The following is a 22,015-nucleotide window of genomic DNA, read 5'->3' on the forward strand; positions in this document are numbered from 1 at the left end:
TCAAAATATGACATTTATCCACAAGATCAGTTTATTTTTTATTTTTTAATGAACATTTAAGGTTCATATACAAAAGCTAACAGAGCAATAAGTCAATCATGAAATAACATACAGGGAAATAAAATGGAAAATAACTCATTTACAATTTCTCACCACTGAAGCACTACACACTGGCTGCAGTGAGGTGTGGTCAGTGTTTCAGACAGTGGATGCTCAGGCCAAATGCCAAGACTGTCATCACACTACTTTTTGTTTTAAGATCTTTTCTTTCTTGGTCATTGTTCAGTTAGTGGGGGGAGTCTGAGGGAGAGAAGTAAGTTTCATTCCCACCTCCCCCCCCCAAAAATATTTTTTAAGCAGTTAAATTTTTCCTTGGGGAAACATTGTATCTGTTAATCTAACATACCATATATTTCTGTTATTAAATGTCTGCATAAATATTTGTTTATTCTATTTCTTAACATAAGAGCATGCAGTACTTTTAATTTCAGAACAGTAAGAATTATCAAAGGCAATTACTTTTGTACATAAATGCCCACAGTTTCTTTTTCAATGAAAAATGTGCTCTTTGTGATATTTGTTTCTTGTGAGAGTTGGTCAAGTAATAATCATGGAGTATTTCCTAAAATATTTATTTGCTGGGAAAATTTGTATGAAATGACATTCAAAGTATAAAAAACATTGTTAGGTAACACTTGGAACAGTTAAAAATATACCTGTTTGTAAACTATCAATGTAAGATACTGAGCATCTGAGTGTCAGAGCCATTGTCTCCTGTTTTTCTAGAAAGTGGCTTGATTTATCAATGTGACACCTTTGAAACATCTGACATTATATATAGAAACATCAAGGCAATATTATTTGTACATATTATTAAACATGCAAAAATTTCCTGAAAGATAGTGCCCAAATAAGGGACGTCCTCCAAGCTCAACCTCTCCTTGGTGCCCGTCACTGAACGTATGGCTGTCTTGGAGTTTGGGAGCATGGCAGCTCATTTTGGAGAGGTAGCCCCTTTAATCACTGGCTCCCTATTCAAATATGTTGCCCAGTAAACTAGGTTGAAAGTGCCAAACAGGACTGGGAATATAATTCGGGACATTTTGTCAATCTTGCTGATGCTGTTGTAAGTCTTTTTGTTTTCAGAAGTCTTGTCTTCAGGTTTTACTGAGGCTGAAGAGGCATTTGAGGTCCCTGCAGGAGTATGCTCCTTTGGGATGTTTGGGGGGTGGGTCATCTTCCCAGTAGTATAAGCATTTGTTGATTTATTTAGTGTAAGTTCACGCTCCTTTTTCTGCAAAATATAAAAAATTTAAGGGCATGACATTTGCAGGCAGCTGTCAGTTCACTTCTAAAGGTTCTGAAGGTTTATCTGTCAAAAGAGAGAGACAGAGACAGACATAAAGACAGAGACAGAGACAGAGAGGGGTATCAGCTTAGCTCTGGCAGAGGGCAGCCTTCCACAGACTTCTAAGCCTAGAACCCCACATGGCCAGTCTTGGATGTGAAATTCTAGAACAGGCAAAATACTTTATGGTAGAAAAATTCGGAATAGTGGTTACCTTTGTTGTGGTGGGGACAGGAATGGACTGGGAAGGGGCATGGTGACCTTTCTGGAGTGCTGGCAATGTTCTCTATCTTGATAGGGATTTGGGTTTTACAGGTGAACATGTTCATCAAACCTCAGCAAAAGTACCCTTAACATTTGTGCATTTCATACCATGTAAATTTTGCTCCAAAAGAATCAAACAGTAAACAAATATTGAACTCTAGTTAGTGATATGCTTACTGAAGTATTTAGTGGGAAATGTACTATTTACTTTGAAATACATCAAAAAATAAGATGTATTGACAGATGGATTGAGGATGGGTGGCTGGATGAATGGATAGACATATTTTAGGTAACATAGATAGATAGATAAATGATAGATGGGTGGTGATGACACAAGCTCAGTAAAATGTTAATAGTAGACAGGTTTTCATTTTGTAGTTCTTCAACATTTCTGTAGGTTTGAAATTTTGCATGATAGAATGTTGGGAAAAATTCTGTTCCTTTACCAAAGTAACATAATCTCATTAAATTAAATTTGGAAAACATAAGAATAATTAAAGAAGATATATCACTATCTGAAAAAGATATCTGCATCCCCTTGTTCATAGCAACATTATTCACAATAGCAAAAATATGGTAACAACGTAAGTGTCTGCCAATAGATGGTTAAACAAAATGTGGGGTGTGTGTGTGTGTGTGTGTGTGTGTATATATATACATATATATATATATATATGTATATATATACACACACACACAATAGAATACACATTGGAACACAATGGAATACTATTCAGCCATAAAAAAGGAAGAAAATCCTGCCATTTACAACAGGGATGGACCTTGAGAGCATTGTGCTAAGTGAAATAAGTCAGACAGAGAAAGACAAATACCATATGATTTCACTTATATGTGGAATCTAAACAAAACAAACAAACAAACAAAAAGCTGAAATCATAGATACAGAGAGCAGATTGGTGATCACCAGAGGTCGGGGGGCAAGGAGCAAAATGGGTGAAGGTGATCAAAAGGTACAAACTTCCAGTTGTAAGATAAATAAGATCAGGAAATGTAATGCACAGCCTGGTGACTACGGTTTTTTTTAAAAAAAGAAAGAAAATATATTAACCATTAAAAATATGTGGGAGGGAGCTTCAAGATGGCGGAAGAGTAAGACATGGAGATCACCTTCCTCCCCACAAATACATCAGAAATACATCTACATGTGGAACAACTCCTACAGGACACCTACTGAACGCTGGCAGAAGACCTCAGACCTCCGAAAAGGCAAGAAACTCCCCACGTACCTGGGTAGGGCAAAAGAAAAAAGAAAAAACAGCAACAAAAGAATAGGGACAGGACCTGCACCAATGGGAGGAAGCCATGAAGGGGGAAAGGTTTCCACACACTAGGAAGCCCCTTCGCGGGTGGAGACTGTGGGTGGCGGAGGGGGGAAGCTTCGGAGCTGTGGAGGAGAGCACATCAACAGGGGTGCAGAGGGCAAAGTGGAGAGATTCCCACACAGAGGATCGGTGTTGACCAGCACTCACCAGCCCGAGAGGCTTGTCTGCTCACCCGCCGGGACAGGTGGGGGCTGGGAGCTGAGGCTCCGGCTTCGGAGGTCAGATCGCAGGGAGAGGACTGGGGTTGGTTGTGTGAACACAGCCTGAAGGGGGCTAGTGCGCCACAGCTAGCTGGAAGTGGGTCCGGGAAAATGTCTGGAGCTGCCAAAGAGGCAAGAGACCATTGTTCCGGGGTGTGTGAGGAGAGGGGATTAAGAGCGCCGCTTAAAGGAGCTCCAGAGACGGGCGCGAACTGCAGCTATCAGCGCGGACCCTCAAGACGGGCATGAGATGCTAAGGCTGCTGCTGCAGCCACCAAGAAGCCTGTGTGCAAGCACAGGTCACTATCCACACCTCCCATCCCAGGAGCCTGTGCAGCTTGCCACTGTCAGGGTCCTGTGATCCAGGGACAACTTCCCCAGGAGAACACACAGTGCACCTCAGGCTGGTGCAACGTCACGCTGGCCTCTGCCACCGCAGGCTCGCCCAACATTCTGTACCCCTCCCTCCCCACGGCCTGAGTGAGCCAGAGCCCCCTAATCAGCTGCTCCTTTAATCCCGTCCTGTCTGGGCGGGGAGCAGACACCCTCAGCCAGAGGTGGGGCCAAATCCAAAGCTGAACCCCAGGAACTGTGCGAACAAAGAAGAGAAAGGGAACTCTCTTTCAGCAGCCTCAGGAGCAGCGGATTATATCTCCACAATCAACTTGATGTGCTCTGCGTCTGTGGAATACCTGAATACACAACGAATCATCCCAAATTGAAGAGGTGGACATTGGGAGCAACGATGTAGATATTTTTTTTCCCTTTTTCTCTTTTTGTGAATGTGTATGTGTATGCTTCTGTGTGTGATTATGTCCGTATAGCTTTGCTTTTACCATTTGTCCGAGGGTTCTGTCTGTCTGGTTTTTTTTTTTTTAGTATAGTTTTTAGCGCTTTTTATCATTGGTGGATTTGTTTTTTTGGTTTCGTTGCTCTCCTTCTTTCTCTCTCTCTTTTTTTTAATTACTTAAAAAAATTTTTTTTAATAATTATTTTTTATTTTAATAATTTTTTATTTTATTTTATTTTATTTTATCTTCTTCTTTCTTTCTTTCTTTTTTGTCTCCCTTTTACTCTGAGCCATGTGGCTGACAGGCTCCTGGTGCTGCTAACAGGCTCTTGGTGATCCAGCCAGGCATCAGGGCTGTGCCTCTGAGGTGGGAGAGCTAAGTTCAGGATATTGGTCCACAACAGAACTCCCAGCTCCACAAAATATCAAACAGCAAAAATCTCCCAGAGATCTCCATCTCAACGCCAAGACCCAGCTCCACTCAACGACCAGCAAGCTACAGTGCTGGACACCCTATGCCAAACAACTAGCAAGACAGGAACATAACCCCACCCATTAGAAGAGAAGCTGCCTAAAATCATAATAAGGCCACAGACATCCCAAAACACACCACCAGTCATGGACCTGCCCACCAGAAAGACAAGATCCAGCCTCATCCACCAGAACACAGGCATTAGTCCCCTCCACCAGGAAGCTTACAAAACCCACTGAACCAATCTTAGCCACTAGGGAAAGACACCAAAAACAACGGGAACTATGAACCTGCAGCATGCGAAAAGGAGACCCCAAACACAGTAAGTTAAGCAAAATGAGAAGACAGAGAAACACAGCAAATGAAGGAGCAAGGCAAAAACCCACCAGACCTAACAAATTAAGAGGAAATAGGCAGGCTACCTGAAAAAGAATTCAGAATAATGATAGTAAAGATGATCCAAAATCTTGGAAATAGAATGGAGAAAATACAAGAAACGTTTAACAAGGACCTAGAAGAACTAAAGAGCAAACAAGCAGTGATGAACAACACAATAAATGAAATTAAAAATTCTCTAGAAGGGATCAATAGCAGAAAAACTGAGGCAGAAGAACGGATAAGTGACCTGGAAGATAAAATAGTGGAAATAACTACTGCAGAGAAGAATAAAGAAAAAAGAATGAAAAGAACTGAGGACAGTCTCAGAGACCTCTGGGACAACATTAAATGCACCAATATTTGAATTATAGGGGTCCCAGAAGAAGAAGAGAAAAAGAAAGGGACTGAGAAAATATTTGAAGACATTATAGTTGAAAACTTCCCTAATATGGGAAAGGAAATAGTTAATCAAGTCCTGGAAGCACAGAGAGTCCCATACAGGATAAATCCAAGGAGAAACACGTCAAGACACATATTAATCAAACTATCAAAAATTAAATACAAAGAAAAAATATTAAAAGCACCAAGGGAAAAACAACAAATAACATCCAAGGGAATCCCCATAAGGTTAACAGCTGATCTTTCAGCAGAAACTCTGCAAGCCAGAAGGGAGTGGCAGGACATATTTAAAGTAATGAAGGGGAAAAACCTACAACCAAGATTACTCTACCCAGCAAGGATCTCATTCAGATTTGACAGAGAAATTAAAACCTTTACAGACAAGCAAAAGCTGAAAGAATTCAGCACCACCAAAACAGCTTTACAACAAATGCTAAAGCTACTTCTCTAGGCAGGAAACACAAGAGAAGGAAAAGACCTACAATAACAAACCCAAAACAATTAAGAAAATGGGAATAGGAACATACATATCGATAATTACCTTAAATATAAATGGATTAAATGCTCCCACCAAAAGACACAGACTGGCTGAATGGATGCAAAAACAGGACCTGTATATCTGCTGTCTACAAGAGACCCACTTCAGACCTAGGGACACATACAGACTGAAAGTGAGCGGATGGAAAAAGATATTCCATTCAAATGGAAATCAAAAGAAAGCTGGAGTAGAAATTCTCATATCAGACAAAATAGACTTTAAAATAAAGACTATTACAGGAAACAAAGAAGGACACTCCATAATGATCAAGGGATCAATCCAAGAAGAAGAAATAACAATAGTAAATATTTATGCACCCAACATAAGAACACCTCAGTACATAAGGCAAATGCTGACAGCCATAAGAGGGGAAATCAACAGTAACACAATCATAGTAGGGGAGGTTAACACCCCACTTTCACCAAAGGACAGATCATCCAAAATGAAAATAAATAAGGAAACACAAGCTTTAAATGATACATTAAACAAGATGGACTTAATTGATATTTATAGGACATTCCAGCCCAAAACAACAGAATACACTTTCTTCTCAAGTGTTCTTGGAACATTCTCCAGGATAGATCTTATATTGGGTCACAAATCAAGCCTCAGTAAATTTAAGAAAATTGAAATCGTATCAAGTATCTTTTCCAACCACAATGCTACGAGACGCTAAGAGATATCAATTACAGGAAAAAAACCTGTAAAAAGTACAAACACATGGATGCTAAACAATACACTACTTAATAAACAAGAGATCACTGAAGAAATCAAAAAGGAAATCAAAAAATACCTAGAAACAAATGACAATGAAAACACAATGACCCAAAACCTATGGGATGCAGCAAAAGCAGTTCTAAAGGGAGGTTTATAGCAATACAATCCTACCTTAAGAAACAAGAAACATCTCAAATAAACAACCTAACTGTACACCTAAAGCAATTAGAGAAAGAAGAACAAAAAAACCCCAAAGTTAGCAGAAGGAAAGAAATCATAAAGATCAGATCAGAAATAAATGAAAAAGAAATGAAGGAGACAATAGCAAAGATCAGTAAAACTAAAAGATGGTTCTTTGAGAAGATAAACAAAATTGATAAACCAAATAAAAAAAGGAAGAAGACTCAAATCAATAGAATTAGAAATGAAAAAGGAGAAGTAACAACTGAAACTGCAGAAATACAAAGGATCATGAGAGATTACTACAAGCAACTATATGCCAATAAAATGGACAACCTGGAAGAAATGGACAAATTCTTAGAAATGCACAACCTGCCGAGACTGAACCAGGAAGAAATAGAAAATATGAACAGACCAACCACAAGCACTGAAATTGAAACTGTGATTAAAAATCTTCCAATAAACAAAAGCCCAGGACCAGATGGCTTCACAGGCAAATTCTATCAAACATTTAGAGAAGAGCTAACACCCAACCTTCTCAAACTCTTCCAAAATATAGCAGAGGGACGAACACTCCCAAACTCATTCTATGAGGCCACCATCACCCTGATACCAAAACCAGACAAAGATGTCACAAAGAAAGAAAACTACAGGCCAATATCACTGATGAACATAGATGCAAAAATCCTCAACAAAATGCTAGCAAACAGAATCCAACAGCACATTAAAAGGATCATACACCATGATCAAGTGGGGTTTATCACAGGAATGCAAGGATTCTTCAATATTCGCAAATCAATCAATGTGATACACCATGTTAACAAATTGAAGGAGAAAAACCATATGATCATCTCAATAGATGCAGAGAAAGCTTTCGACAAAATTCAACACCCATTTATGATAAAAACCTTCCAGAACATAGGCATAGAGGGAACTTACCTCAACATAATAAAGGCCATATATGACAAACCCACAGCCAACATCGTCCTCAAAAGTGAAGAACTGAAACCATTTCCACTAAGATCAGGAACAAGACCAGGTTGTCCACTCTCACCACTATTATTCAACATAGTTTTGGAAGTTTTAGCCACAGCAATCAGAGAAGAAAAAGAAATAAAAGGAATCCAAATCGGAAAAGAAGAAGTAAAGCTGTCACTGTTTGCAGATGTCATGATACTATACATAGAGAATCCTAAAGATGCTACCAGAAAACTACTAGAGCTAATCAATGAATTTGGTAAAGTAGCAGGATACAAAATTAATGCACAGAAATCTCTTGCATTCTTATACACTAATGATGAAAAATCTGAAAGAGAAATTAAGGAAACACTCCCATTTACGATTGCAACCAAAAGAATAAAATACCTAGGAATAAACCTTCCTAAGGAGACAAAAGACCTGTATGCAAAAAACTATAAGACACTGATGAAAGAAATTAAAGATGATACAAACAGATGGAGAGATATACCATGTTCTTGGATTGGAAGAATCAACATTGTATAAATGACTATACTCAATATCAAAAAAACAAACAACCCAATCCAAAAATAGGCAGAAGACCTAAATAGACAGTTCTGCAAAGAAGATATACAGATTTTCAACAAACACATGAAAGAATGCTCAACATCATTAATCATTAGAGAAATGCAAATCAAAACTACAATGAGATATCATCTCACACTAGTCAGAATGGCCATCATCAAAAAATCTACAAACAGTAAATGCTGGAGAGGGTGTGGAGAAAAGGGAACCCTCTTGCACTGTTGGTGGGAATGTAAACTGATACAGCCACTATGGAGAACAGTATGCAGGTTCCTTAAAAAAGTAAAACTAGAACTACCATATGACCCAGCAATCCCACTACTGGGCATATACCCTGAGAAAACCAGAATTCAAAAAGAGTCATGTACCACAATGTTCATTGCAGCTCTATTTACAATAGCCAGGACATGGAAGCAACCTAAGTGTCAATCAACAGATGAATGGATAAAGAAGATGTGGCACATATATACAATGGAATATTACTCTGCTATAAAAAGAAATGAAATTGAGTTATTTGTAGTGAGGTGGATGGACCTAGAGTCTGTCATACAGAGTGAATTAAGTCAGAAAGAGAAAAACAAGTACCGTATGCTAACATATATATGGAATCTAAAAAAAGGAAAATGGTCATGAAGAACCTAGGGGCAAGACAGAATAAAGGCGCAGACCTACTGGAGAATGGACTTGAGGATACGGGGAGGGGGAAGGGTAAGCTGGGATAAAGTGAGAGAGTGGCATGGACATATATACAGTACGAAATGTAAAATAGATAGCTAGTGTGAAGCAGCCACATAGCACAGGGAGATCAGCTAGGTGCTTTGTGACCACCTAGCGGGGTGGGATAGGGAGGGTGGGAGGGAGCGAGACGCAAGAGGGAAGAGATATGGGGATACATGAATATGTATAACTGATTCACTTTGTTATAAAGCAGAAACTAACACACCATTGTAAAGCAATTATACTCCAATAAGGATGTTAAAAAAAAATATGTGAAAGATGAAAAGCAGAGAGGAAGTGCATGGAGAAGGAGCAAGAAGAAGCAGTGAAAAGTGAGGTGGAATAAGAGTGCATATGTACCCAGATGCAGGGAGCACAACGACCCCGGGGCCAGTGAGGGTGACCACAGCGTCAGAGCAGAGCAGGGCCTGTGGGCCACTCCTCAGAAATGGTACGGTTCTTTGCAGCCCCCGCGGTGCCATGCACACACACCTATTGGGCTGCCAGAAGAAGCCCATCAGCATGATGGACTAGCTACCTCAATGGTTTGCACGACCTTTGTCTCTGGGTGTAACCAGGACAGAGCAGACACTGGAGGAGAGAATGATGGGTCTCGGAAGTGGGTGTTTCGAACAGGACTCAGGATGGCCACAGTGGTCCAGAGACGGGCCTCTGTCCTCCTTCCGGGACGACTTGCTGCCCAGCTGAGGGCAGACAGCTCCCTACATGGTCAACTTCAACTTCTTCCTGTGTCCTTTCACAGGTGTTCACCCCTAAAAACCACCTTGCACCCCCAACTCTGAAGACCCCAACAGGTAACGATGGTGAACACAGTCCGGTGTTCAAATTTTCTCCACTTCTAAGTAAAAGCCAGTAACGCTATACTTACTTATTCATGCTCACCACCGTGTGTAACAGTATGACTTGCCTGCCGGGATACCTGCAGATGCCCCGATGCCTCCACTGGCCTAAGGGATGGGATCCCCAGCACCACAGCCTTGGGGGACAACACCTAGTCTTCTAGAAGATCAGTGCTAATCTGGGATTAGATGAGTCAGTTACCTCCATGCACTCCTCTCCCTCCAGGTCTGCATTCAGGTCTGTGACGAGTAATAAAGACAGTGAGGCTGAGTGGGAGCAAGCAAGGTGGCTGACGATGATGACAGCCCATTCGACAACCTTCAAGGACTCTCCATTGCCCCCAGGTTCCACCTTCCTCCTAGACTCACAGACACCAGCCTGATGGCCTCAATTCCTGCAGCACCTCCCAGGCGGTTGCCCCGCTCAGGCTCAGGGAGGCCGTCTCCAGGCCCGTAGCAAACATTTACTTCCTGGCAACACAGTGTTTGGGGTCGGGAAGCCCCTCTCCCCAGACTCCATGTCCCCCAACAAACATCCTCCATGGTTCTGTCTGTTGGGACACTTCAGTCCAGAATTCCCACAGTCTGAAGACGCCCTGCCTCTGCCATGTTTTCTCAGCTCCCCACCAATTGCCTGCTGCGGTCAGCTCACTCCTGTCCCCCATCATCCCCCAAAACACACCCCCTCATGAGATTCCTGTTTGTCAAGGCCCTTCCCAGGCATCTCCTCCCTTCCCTTCTTCCCTGAGGGGCCTGGAATGGGTCCCACTAGGCTTTCCTCCCTCCGGGTGAGCTACGCCTGGAAGTGGGTCTTTCTTCCGTGACTGAAACCCAGGAATGGGAGTGGACTCATGGCGCTTGGAGGTGGGAAGAATCCGATAGGCCAGGTCAAGTCAGAACTTCTGACTTTTCACAAGAAAGGAACAACAACATTGAATGCAAAAAGCAGGTGTGGGGCCGTGGGTGTGCACAACTGAGTGCCCTCAGCAGCAGCAGAGTATCCTGGTGTCATCACGTGTTTGGGGCACAGTCTCCGGTAGGGCCTTCTAGACTTCCTTCATGATGATTTCCAAAGGACAGATGAAGTTTCACTTTCAAGTCTACCCTGATAACTCCAGCCTGTTCCTCTCTCAGAGCAAAGGACTTGTTTGTTTTAAATGTGGCATAATTAGCACTTTACCATGTGCTGTTTATTTTCTATTCCATGTATATTATTTTCTTTTCCCCAAGGACCTGGTTCAGGTTGGAATGTTGTGCAACCTTTTTTCTTCAAATATTTTTTAGATTCAGGCACCAACCTCCCTCTAAATACTCAGCACTTAATTGGTTTGAATAGAGAAATGCTTCCCACAATAACTCATGTGCATCGTTTAAGCAAGATAAATCATCTAGTCAGTGGAATTAGGTATGTTTGCCTGTTGTGTCACTCCCAATAATTCAAATGCTCCCTTCATGACCTTCAAGCCACCTTGCAGAAGACACGCTGCATGGTGAAGTGGCAAGAGTGAGCAGAAGAATTGACTGTACCATTCAAAACTGGATAAATAGTCCCTGAACAGACAGAAGGTACTTTAGCAAAATAGGTCTGACATCAGACCTTTCCCTTGAATGAAGCTGGTGATTCAAAACAAAGGTAAAACAAGACCTGTTGTTATAAGACTTTGTAAGGACCTTGAGTATAAGGGAAGAAATCATTTTTCAGGGGGAGGGATGTCGGGAAAAGAAACACCTGGTCTTATATTTGGACATAAAATCAGGCACATTTTCTCTGGAGTACGGAGGAAAATGAAGTTAGTACCTTGATCTTGGCTGCTTCCAAGGCTTTTTTGCCGTCCCAGGCCCAGCCTCGCTTTGTGAAATAGTTGACGGTGGCAAACTCGATCAGCGCAGAGAACACAAAAGCGTAGCACACGGCTATGAACCAGTCCATGGCCGTCGCATAAGCCACTTTGGGCAGAGAGTTCCGGGCACTGATGCTGAGGGTCGTCATGGTCAGCACCGTGGTCACCCCTGTGGTTGTCAATGACAGGGGTGGGGACAATGGGAACAAGGATCAGCACCAGCACTGGACCCCAGTATAACACCCCTGAACATGACAAAGAAAGAAAGGAACTATCACTTTAATCCCCAGCCCAGGTCTCCCTCTCCCTCTACGATTTTCACAGCACAACACATTCATAGCATTTAAAACACTGCTTAGTTTATTTACCTTGTCAATCGTCTCCTTCTTCTAGAACATAAATCGAGGTGGGCAGGGATTTGGGTATGATTCATACACATACCCTAACTGTGTCCCCGTTGTCCTGACCTGACCCTGCAGAGAGCTGGTGCTCAACAAGGATGGGTCAGAGGAGTGGGGCATCTTAGTGGCCCCAAGGCAAGTCCAGCTGAGAAGGGCAAGAACGTTCCCACCGCTCTAACAATGTGCTTCACAAAGACTCACTGTGCACCTTACAAGTCGTGGGCTCCAGAAAGCTGATGAGACAGGCTTGCTTTCACATGGACTAACGCAGCCTGCAGACTCCGATGACCGGAGTACAACAGAAGCACCACATCTGAATCTGGGTCTTGGCACTTCACTGCCTCTAAGAAGGATCTGGGCCACCTCAATGCTGCCATGCAAGATGCCTGTAGCCATCTGCCTTGTCTTCTGGGGAAATTTGCAGTGACCATAAAGGAAGTCTGGATCCTCGGAAGGTGACGATGAGCCTCTAACGGGCGTCTACTAAGGGCCAAACTCTGATCTAAGCTACATTCTGGATGGGTGTCATTATCCCCATTTTGCAAGTGAGGAGCTTAAAGATTTAAAAATAGTAATGTACCCAAATTTGCCAGCTGGCAAATGAGAACCTGTACTGGGACCCAGGTCTGCTGAACCCTTACAGCCCATGTAGTTTCCACATGCTCTGTGTCTTTCTTCTTACTACAGTTTTGTTTGCAAAAAGGTGCACATATGTGTATCGGGTGGGGGTGCAACACACCTGTTATGAGTGGAACTGTGCACCCCCCCAAATGCATAGGTTGAATTCCTAATCTCCAGAACCTCAGATTTACTTTCCAGACCTTACCTGGAAATATGGTCTTTACAGAAGTAATCAAGTTAAAATGAGGTCATTAGGGTAGGCCTTAATCCAATATGACTGGTATCTCTCTCTCTCACACACACACACAGGGAGAACAGCACGTGAAGACTGGAATTATGCTGCCACAAGCCGAGGAAGTACCAGAAACTGGGAGAGAGGCCAGAAACAGAGCCTTCCCTCACAGCCCTCAGAAGAAACGAACTCTGCTGATTTTGGACTTGTAGCCTCCAGAACTGTGAGACAGTTAATTTCTTAAGCCCTCAGTGTGTGGTACTTTGTTAGGGCAGCCTCAGGAAAGAGCACCAAAAGAGTGTCATGTTGCGGGTGGTCATAGCAGCTTAGTCTTCATTCAGTGTCATCCTTCAGAGGTATTTATATACCCTCACTGAACATGGTACTGTGCATGGAATTAACGCTAAATGAGAAATCAGTAGTCATCTTTGATTTTTCTTAGAAATCCAGTTAATCCAGAAATCCAGTTAATCATGTGCTGGAGAGAAGTGTTCTGTGTGTGACCTTGAACAGGCTTCTTGTGTCTCCTTGAGTCCTTTAACATCCTAATGTGCTTTGAGAATCTCTAAGAGGAAGCAGACTGGAACATAGGGCATTCTCCAAACTAAATTTTTTTCCTTGCCCTCCTACTAATGTGCCCCTAAAGAGCTGGGGGAGCACTGCCTGGCCACAAGCCAACCTCCACACCTTCCTGAAGCTAAATCAGGTGAGGCAGGTGAAGCTGGGTATGTGGCTCGAGGTAGAGAGATGGTTGAACAGGAGCAATCCTGGGCCCTCACTGGAAATCCCAAGCCCCCCCGGCTTCCTCCACCTACAGGAGCGTTGGCAGGAAATGCAGGGCACGCTTTCCTTCTTTGGAAGGGACAGTGCAATAGGAAAAGCTGAGGCGGGAATAGTACTTTACAGTTTAGAAAGATGTGAGCATCCATTACGACTGACCCACAAAATTACTTCTAACATTGATTTTGATGAAATGAGCTTCCACGTAAAAGTCAAACACTCAACCATGTCTGCTGTGCTAAGGTACCTCCTGAGCTAGATCTTGCTAAACTTGATTTATGTCTCAGGGATGTCAGATAATGTTCTAAATTCTTATCATATATATGTATACATATATACATGTATCATACATACATATATCTCATATATATTATATTTATATATACATAAGGTAATATATATTATATTTTATATACATTTAATCTATTACTATCATATCACATGTAACATATTGACTGCCACTTGGGAGTTAATTTTAAAGTGGCATGCACATTTCAAAGAAAACTGCCTGATAACATAGAAAACAGTACTTTATGAGACTTGTGAAAATACCGTAGCAAAATCCCACATAAGACAGATTGCTGGCAATTTCAAACCTCAAAAAAAAAAAAAAAAAGGCTACCAGTGAAAGACTTTTCAAAAGGGAAACAGTGATCGAATTGCTCTGAACCCTGGTTCAGAGAGCAGCCCTAAATCTAGTCTTTAACACTGAATTCATAACTAATTGGTCCATTTGTTTTCCAGGTCACAGAATAGACAGGCAGCACTAGGGACTTTGAGGCTGCTGTCTTTGGGGTGGTTAGAGGCAGTCACAGAACACAGTCTGCAGGCCTGGCTTGGGGACACTCACCAAACACTGTCCTGGCTGGGACTGATTCTCGGTTCAGCCAAAAGGACACTTGTGACAAGATCACAGTCATTATGCAGGGGAGATAGGTCTGGATGACAAAGTACCCGATCTTCCTCTTCAGATGGAAATGAGCCGTCATGATTGTGTATTCACCTGCAAATGAGCAAATTAGTGCAGTCAGCCACCTAAATGAAACCCTACAGTCTTGCCCTGTGGTTCCTGCCCCTGGTCAGAGCCCGGGAGCCTCCCTTCTCTCCACCCTCCCTTTGGACAAGCATTTATTTGTATTGTTTGGGTGAAGGAAAGGCTGAAGGATGCATGGATTTCTTAACAGTCATTTTATAAGTAAGTCTTTTGACCCCCAGCCTCTGAAGAGCCTCTGCTGGTGGATGCTTTGCTGGGGAAAATCAGATTTGTGTGTTTTCCTAATCCCTGGTCACAATCTGTGCCACTCTCCACCTGCCCCCCTCACTGCTACTGCCATCAGGATTTCAGGATTTAGCCTCTCCAGATATAACTCAGGACATCACAGAGCCCTGTCGTGGGTGGAGGGTTTTCTCATTTCCCAGCCAGGGAGGGCTGGAAGGAGTGGGGGGCTACCACTTCCCCACAGGCTCTGTGCCCCCTCACCTGGCTTGGGGGTGAGGAGCAACAGCCTCAGGAGGCCATGGGTGCTGGCCACTCTGAGCTTCCGCTGGTCCACAGGGAGAGTGAGGGCATTTCCTTGGCGATGCCCCAGTGCCTTCTCTGGATCTGCCTGGCTGTGTGGGAGGCGAGTGCAGACCTCCCATTCATTGTGGAGAACGATGCTGCCCTGATGGTGAACTGGTAAGGAGCCAAGGCAGCTGTGGTGGGAGGGTGTGTTAGACAGAGTCTCCTTTGCTGTGTGAATTTGCATCTCCCTGGGGAGATGGGAAGGATGCTATGAGAAGTGGAGGCAGAGCTGAGTTGATCTGAGGACAAGAGTTCTTCGGCTGAATTGCAAGAAGTAGATGGTGTGGGCAGGGAGCCTGGTGGAACTGTGAATGTGGGGGGAAGGGCCTGGGGTCTCTGCTAAGGTAGACCCCCGGGGGCCATCTGTTCGAGGGTGGTCGGCTGGCTGCATGGGCAGAACGTTGAGACGTTTGAGACTGATTACATAGCTTGGACGCTTGCTGTTGGATTCAAAGCCCAGTGCTCAGCAAGGCCACCTGTGGATGTGTCCCTACCTGCCTTTTCTCACAGCATGAGTTAAGACCATATGTGGCAAACTCTGCCCTCTTACAGAAGAGGAGACCAAAATTCCCTCAGGGCCAAGATGCACCACGCCCTCCCCACAGCCCGAGGCAGATGAGAGCAGGTGAGAGGAGGGGAATAGGCTCAGGCCTAGCAGAAGGAGACAGGGACAGAGAGAAGAGGGGCAAGATATGTTTAGTAGCAAAGACATCTTTATCATGATCCGATTTCGCCTCTCAATGCTTGAGAAGAGGGAAAATGCCATTCTGTTTCTTTGCATTAGGATTTGAAGTTACTCTCCTACTTATAATTCTTTTGTTGTGGTGGTTCTTTTCATTCTATTTTTGAGTTGAGGATAGCAATATAAGATAACGTTCAAAAAAAGACCATTTTTTTGGAATGCAAATAGGAGCAGAAACCCATTTATAAATTTTTAAAGAAGGACATGAACCGACTCCCAGTAGCACCCTCCATTAGCATTGCAATTCTTAACCCCAAACCTCTGCCGTGCCACCTTTTCACTTGTTCCCATAAAATCAGGTCTGCTTCCTCTTCCCTTGCCTTTAACATGGTAACCACATGGCACAGCAGCCTCCTCCCAGCCCTGCCAGGACCTTTCCCCAGGATGCCAGCCCACACCAGTGGACGGGCACTGAGTGCCTGTGTGAGAGGAGGCATGCACTGCACATCCCCGTGCTTCCAGCCAGCTCCAAGGCGTGGTGATGCTGACAGAGTGACGCTGACCAGGGTAACATTTGAGGCTTAGAACTCATGCTGCAAGCATGCTGCAAGGACTTACTCCATCCCTGTTCCACATTTCTCCTGCCATGAGAAGCCCTGCGGGACCCTCCTCTGCTCACAGCCAACCTCGTGACCGTGACCTCTAGGGCTGGGCCTCCTGTGGCCAGGAGGCGTCTGAGGACACCCCTTGCAGGTGCAAGAAGGGAACGCATTGTGTTCCTTTGGAAACCCTGCCCACTTTGTGTCAGGTGAAGCCCGGCTTGTGCTGCCCTGCGGGCTCAGGCCAGCCCTGTGCCTGCGGGTGTGACAGCACCTGCTAAGGCCTCAGCTATTTCTATGCTGCCCGGTTGTGCTTTCCCAAATTCAACCCCAGGAAAACCTCTGAAATGTTCAAAGTGGGGAGATAGCAGAACAGGTAAATGAGAGTATTTACAGGAAGCTCTCTACCTTTCCTGCAGAGGCTGCTGCCCTCGTGTCTCAGTGCTTGGGCAGGACTATGTTATATAAGTAGGTCCATGAGGCCTCCGGGCAGGGCCTGCGGTCACCAGGGCTGCTCACACGGATGCAAATGCACCTCGAATTAATGCCTCTCATGACCCTTAATGCCAGGATGCCACAGCTGATGCCTCCATGTGTGGCTGGAGGGAGGGGACCCGATGTGGAAGGCTCCTTGTGGCCAGCACAGAACGACAGGCCCGGGTGGTTAAGGAGAGTCCTGGGCTCTCTCAGGGTGTGCGACCCTGAATGGGGGGCGAGGCTTACCTGTGCTTGTGCTGATGTTCTCTGTGCCCACTGTCTGCCCCATCAGGTGGTATTGGTTCAGCCTGGAGCCATCTTCTGCCACCACCACTGACTTGGTTGTGCCGTTGGTCCAGACATAGACAACTTCGGAATTAGGATATGCATCTGTATGGGGGAGAAAAAAAGTGGTGTAAACATGGAATCATTTGCAGCGTGGCACAACCAAAGATGTTTATAAAATTAGTAAGAGATATGATTGGAAAGTCAAAGTTAAATGACCTAAAGAAAGTACAGGCAGTCAGACCAGGGCAGACAGCAACACGGTTCAGGCCCTTCTCATTTCTAAAGGGCAGAGTGCTCAGAAGCCGGGCCCAGTGCTTCCTATGGGATATCTTCTCTTCAGGGTGCACTGTCACACGGGCCTGAGACCACAGGGCCTGGGGCTCTCCCAGCTCCATGGTCTTGGGCAAATCCCATGCTCTGTGCCTCAGTTCTTCCTTCTGAGAATGGGATGATAACAGCGCCTGCTTCTTAGGGCTCCTGTTATCATTACAAGAGCTCCGTAAGGATGTAATGCATAGAGTGCCTTGTCAACAGTTCATAAACAGTCAAAGTAAGAACAATGAATCACCCAAGAAGTAATGAATACACACCAAAAAGACAGTTTGGAAACCTGGAACACTCAAACCAAAACATGGATTGAGGCTCAGGGGTACACTGTTATAAAGCATCTTGTATAGTGGGAAAGTGGTGATGGTTTGTTTATTCTTCACAGTGTTGGTTACAGTATTAGAATTTTCTTAAATGATAGGGAAATGGTCAGTATTTACCTCATATCAACCTTGGGAAACAGTTTAAATTTTGCTTATGATTCTCAGAGGCATAAGGAAGAAATGACCCAGGTCAAGTTAGCCTTACAAAATAAGCTAAATTAAGCTTTGTTTGTAGGACTAAACTGGTTGTCTGCTCAGGGAATTTTCAAGTCTGGTCTCTGTTTTTGTTTTTTTTTTTTAATTAATTATTTATTTATTTATTTTTGGTTGCGTTGGGTCTTCGTAACTGCGTGCGGGCTTTCTCTAATTGCGGCAAGCGGGGGCTACTCTTCGTTGCGGTGCGCAGGCTTCTCATTGCAGTGGCTTCTCTTGTTGCAGAGCGTGGGCTTTAGTATGCAGGCTTCTGCGGCATGTGGGATCTTCCCGGACCAGGGACTGAACCCGTGTCCCCTGCACTGGCAGGCAGATTCTTAACCACCATGCCACCAGGGAATTCCCTCTGTTTGTTTTTGATTCTAACAACTTGGAGCAGCATCTGACCACATCAGCTACTATAAAGGGCTCTCTTTTCAGGAGGCACTTGTTGCCCTGTTGTCCATGCTGTCCTGGTGGGAGGGTGGTGCAGAAGGCAGAAACTTTACCCCTGGTGTCACACCTGTGACTGTTACCTTACACAGCAAAAGGCACTGTGCAAAATGGAATTAAAGCTATGGGCTTAAAATCAGGAGATTATCCTAGATGATCCCAGTGGACCCCGTATAATCACTTGAGCCCTTAAAAACAGAGAACTTTCTCCAGCTGGGGCCCGTCAGAGAGACCCAGCTCAGAGAGATTCGAAGCAGAAAGAAAGGACTCGACTGCCATTGCTGGTTTTGAAGGTGGAGGAAGGGGTCATGAGCCAAGGCATGTGGGCAGCCCATAGAAGGCAAGAATGACTCCCTCAGGTGACAGCCAGCAGGAAACAGGGACCTCAACCTACAACCCATGGAACTGAATCCTGCCAACAGCCTGAGAGAGGCTGGATGTGGATTTGCCCCCAGGGCCTCCAGAAGGGAAAGCAGCTCTGCTGACACCATGATTCTGGCCATGGGAGACCCAGAGCTGAAACACCAGGCAAATCCACTGTATTCTGACCTACAGAACTGTAAGATAATACAAGTTTTTGATTATTGAGATATAATTAACATGTATCATTGTATAAGTTTAAAGTGTACAACATCATGATTTTATACATGTATTGATACATATTGCAAAATGATCACTACAATAAGGTTACTTAATAAATGTGTTGCTTCAATTAAATTGCTAAGTTTGTGATAATTTGTCATGGCAGTAGAAAACTGGAACAGGTAGATGGACTGATAAACAGACAGAAGACTCTCTCCCAGAGGAGGGAGACAAATATACATAAGACATGTTACATGTGAGGTGGTAGTAAGTGCTATGGAGAAATATAAGCTATGAAGAGGAAAGAGGTGCTATTTTAAATAAGGTAATCTGGGAAGGCATAACTTTAGAGACCCAAGGGCTGTGCAGGAGCCTGCCACATGGTTGTCAGAAGGACATGTATCCCAGAAAAGGGCACTGCAGATGCACATGTCCTGGGGCAAGAGTGTGCCTACAATGCCTGAGGAGAAGGCAGGTGGGCAGTGTGGCTGGACAGGGTAGACAGCAGAGGGCAGAGGAAAAGATGAGATAAACGTTGCCTCAAGGCTATTTAAGGCCTTTGCCTTTTACTCTGAGCTAGCCAGGAAGACGGGGGCGGGGATAAGCAAGTAAGTGACATAGTCTAGTTCATGCTGTAAAAGGACCCATCTGGGTGAGATAGGAGACTAGAATGCAGGGGGGAAAAGAACAGAAACAGGAGAGTGCTTAGGGCAATATTAAAATAATTCAGGTGAAAGATGATAGTGGCTGGAAGTGGTAAATAGAGGAGAAAACAGGGATACATTTTAAAGGAAAGGGTCATCCAATCAGCTAACAAATCAGATGTGAGCTGTGAGAGGAAGAGGGTGACCAAACCAGGCATCTGGACGGGTCATTTGCACTCTAGGATGGCAAAGATTCTGGAACAACCCAGCTTCTGAGGAAAGAGCAGCATTCAGGTGCTGACATTTCAGAGTTGAGAGGCCTATGAGAGGTCTCCTCGGGATGCTAAGCAGACAGTGGGCCACACAAGTCAGGAGTTCATGGGAGTGGTCCCTGGTGAGGATGTGACTTCTTGAGGCATTGGCACACAGATGTCACTCGAAGCAGGGGCTGATGACAGGGTCACCTGCAGAGTGAATGTTGGTGGAGGGGAGGGCGCTGCAGGGCCTAGACGTTGGGAAGGTGAGGAGGGAGCTGCAGAGCCACTGGCGCAGCGGCCACTGCAGTGGGAGGACATAGGGAGTGTGCTTCCCAGGGGCTTGTGTCACAGGCTTCAGAGGACAGCCGAGAAGCGGCCTCAGGGCCTCGTGGCATCTGTTCACCTCAGCAAGAGCACTTCCAGAGGAGCAGTTGGCTTTAAGGAACAGGGGAGCTCAAGTGTTCCCCATGGCTCTTGAGGCCCCTGAAGGTAAACCGCACACCCGCTCTGTAGTACAAACCTGTGCATCTTCCCAGCTGCCACACACAGCACCCAATGCCTTCTGGACAAGGCTGTGTGCTTGGCTCACAGCCTGACGCCAACTCCAGATGGGACAGAACCCATGCACCCTCACAGGGAGGCCTCTGCAGACGTCTCAGGAGATGGGATGGGCTGGCAGGGAAGGCATCCCTAAGCAGGACAGCAGGCTCCGGGACTCCACCAGGCAGGGCTGGTGCCCGGCACTGCGAATGGGCTACTGGTGTGGCCATTGCTGGGGCAGGCAAGCAGGACTACACGCGTGATCAGAGGTCTCCACAGAAGGAGCCAGAAGAGGTCATGTTAGTAATGAGCAGTGTTCCCACTAAGTGTGGGAGTTTCTTTGCTAGTGCACATCACTTCCTTATTCTTGCTTTATGTGCAAAAGAGTATACGTAACACTTGGAAAATAATAAAACAAGCATGTATGTAGCAAACACTGAGCTTAACACAGTGGAAAACGTCAGAACCTTCTAGGCCCTCCGCCCACGACTCACCAAAGGCTCACTTTCTCCCCACAGGTTGTATTCTGAACTTTATGATAATCATTGCATTGTTTGCTTTGTAGTTTTACCTTCTGGGCAGACATCACTAAACAAAGGGGCTTTTTTTGCCTTGCCTATGTTTTCTTTGTGAAATCTATTTTGTGTTTTTTACCCATTTGATTCATGGTTTCTTTATATATTCTGATATACATACTTTTTTGCTCCATGTGTTGCAAATGTCTTCTTCAAGTTTGTGGCTTTTTCACTTTGTTCATTTTTTAAAAAATTTTTTGATAAATAGTATGCTAAGTTAGTCAAATTTATCAACCTTTTAATCTTTCTGCATCTTATTTCGGAGGCCTTCCTGATGTTACACATGTACTATCAAAGCTGGAATGTTCCATCTTTAACCATTAGGGCCTTGATCACAGAGAGTTGACTTCTGTATACATTTTCCTACATAAGCATCCAATCAGATCTTCTCCTTGTGGTTTTCGGTGCTGCCACCAAAATCATTAAGCCGTCCCTCCCACCCAGGTACTTGCAGGGCCTGTTCTGACAAGTAAGGTCTCCATCAGGCATGGGTTCTCTCTTGCGGAATTCTCTGTCCTGCTCCTTTTTTCTACCCCAATTTCAATCTCCCCTGTCTTAACTACGCAGACTTTAGAATTCTAGACAAGAACAGCTGGAGGGGCGAGGTGCCCCCTTTTCTTCTTCACGGGGCCCTGGTTGTTCTTGGTCCTCTGCTCATCCATATACATGTTAGAATCCACTCATCAGGCTTTCCCAAAAATACTCTGATGAAATTTATGTTGGACATGAATTGGATCTATAGATTACAGATTGGGGAGACATGACATCTTATGGTATTGAGTCTTTTTACCACGGACTCGATGTATATTTAGGTCTTTGGAGTGAAAGTGCCTGACAGTAAGCCTTTTTGATTGTAACGTAAGGCCTGGCACTTAAGCTTTCCATTGCC

General features: G+C 44.5%; 1 protein-coding gene across 1 annotated transcript in view; it reads right to left on the reverse strand.

Annotated features, from left to right (window-relative positions):
• Nucleotides 1–994: 994 nt before the first annotated feature.
• The window catches only part of GABRA5 (gamma-aminobutyric acid type A receptor subunit alpha5), a 78,870-nt gene continuing 57,849 nt past the window's right edge, over nt 995–22,015 (reverse strand). The window contains exons 9-12 of the mRNA XM_061181830.1: nt 17,192–17,335; nt 14,474–14,626; nt 11,547–11,758; nt 995–1,294 (exon numbers count right to left, since the gene is read on the reverse strand). Of these exons, the coding sequence (XP_061037813.1) occupies nt 995–1,294; nt 11,547–11,758; nt 14,474–14,626; nt 17,192–17,335 (809 nt within the window). The remainder of the gene's footprint in view (nt 1,295–11,546; nt 11,759–14,473; nt 14,627–17,191; nt 17,336–22,015) is intronic.

The sequence above is a fragment of the Eubalaena glacialis genome, chromosome 2 (assembly GCF_028564815.1).
Source record: "Eubalaena glacialis isolate mEubGla1 chromosome 2, mEubGla1.1.hap2.+ XY, whole genome shotgun sequence".
Lineage (NCBI taxonomy): Eukaryota > Metazoa > Chordata > Mammalia > Artiodactyla > Balaenidae > Eubalaena > Eubalaena glacialis.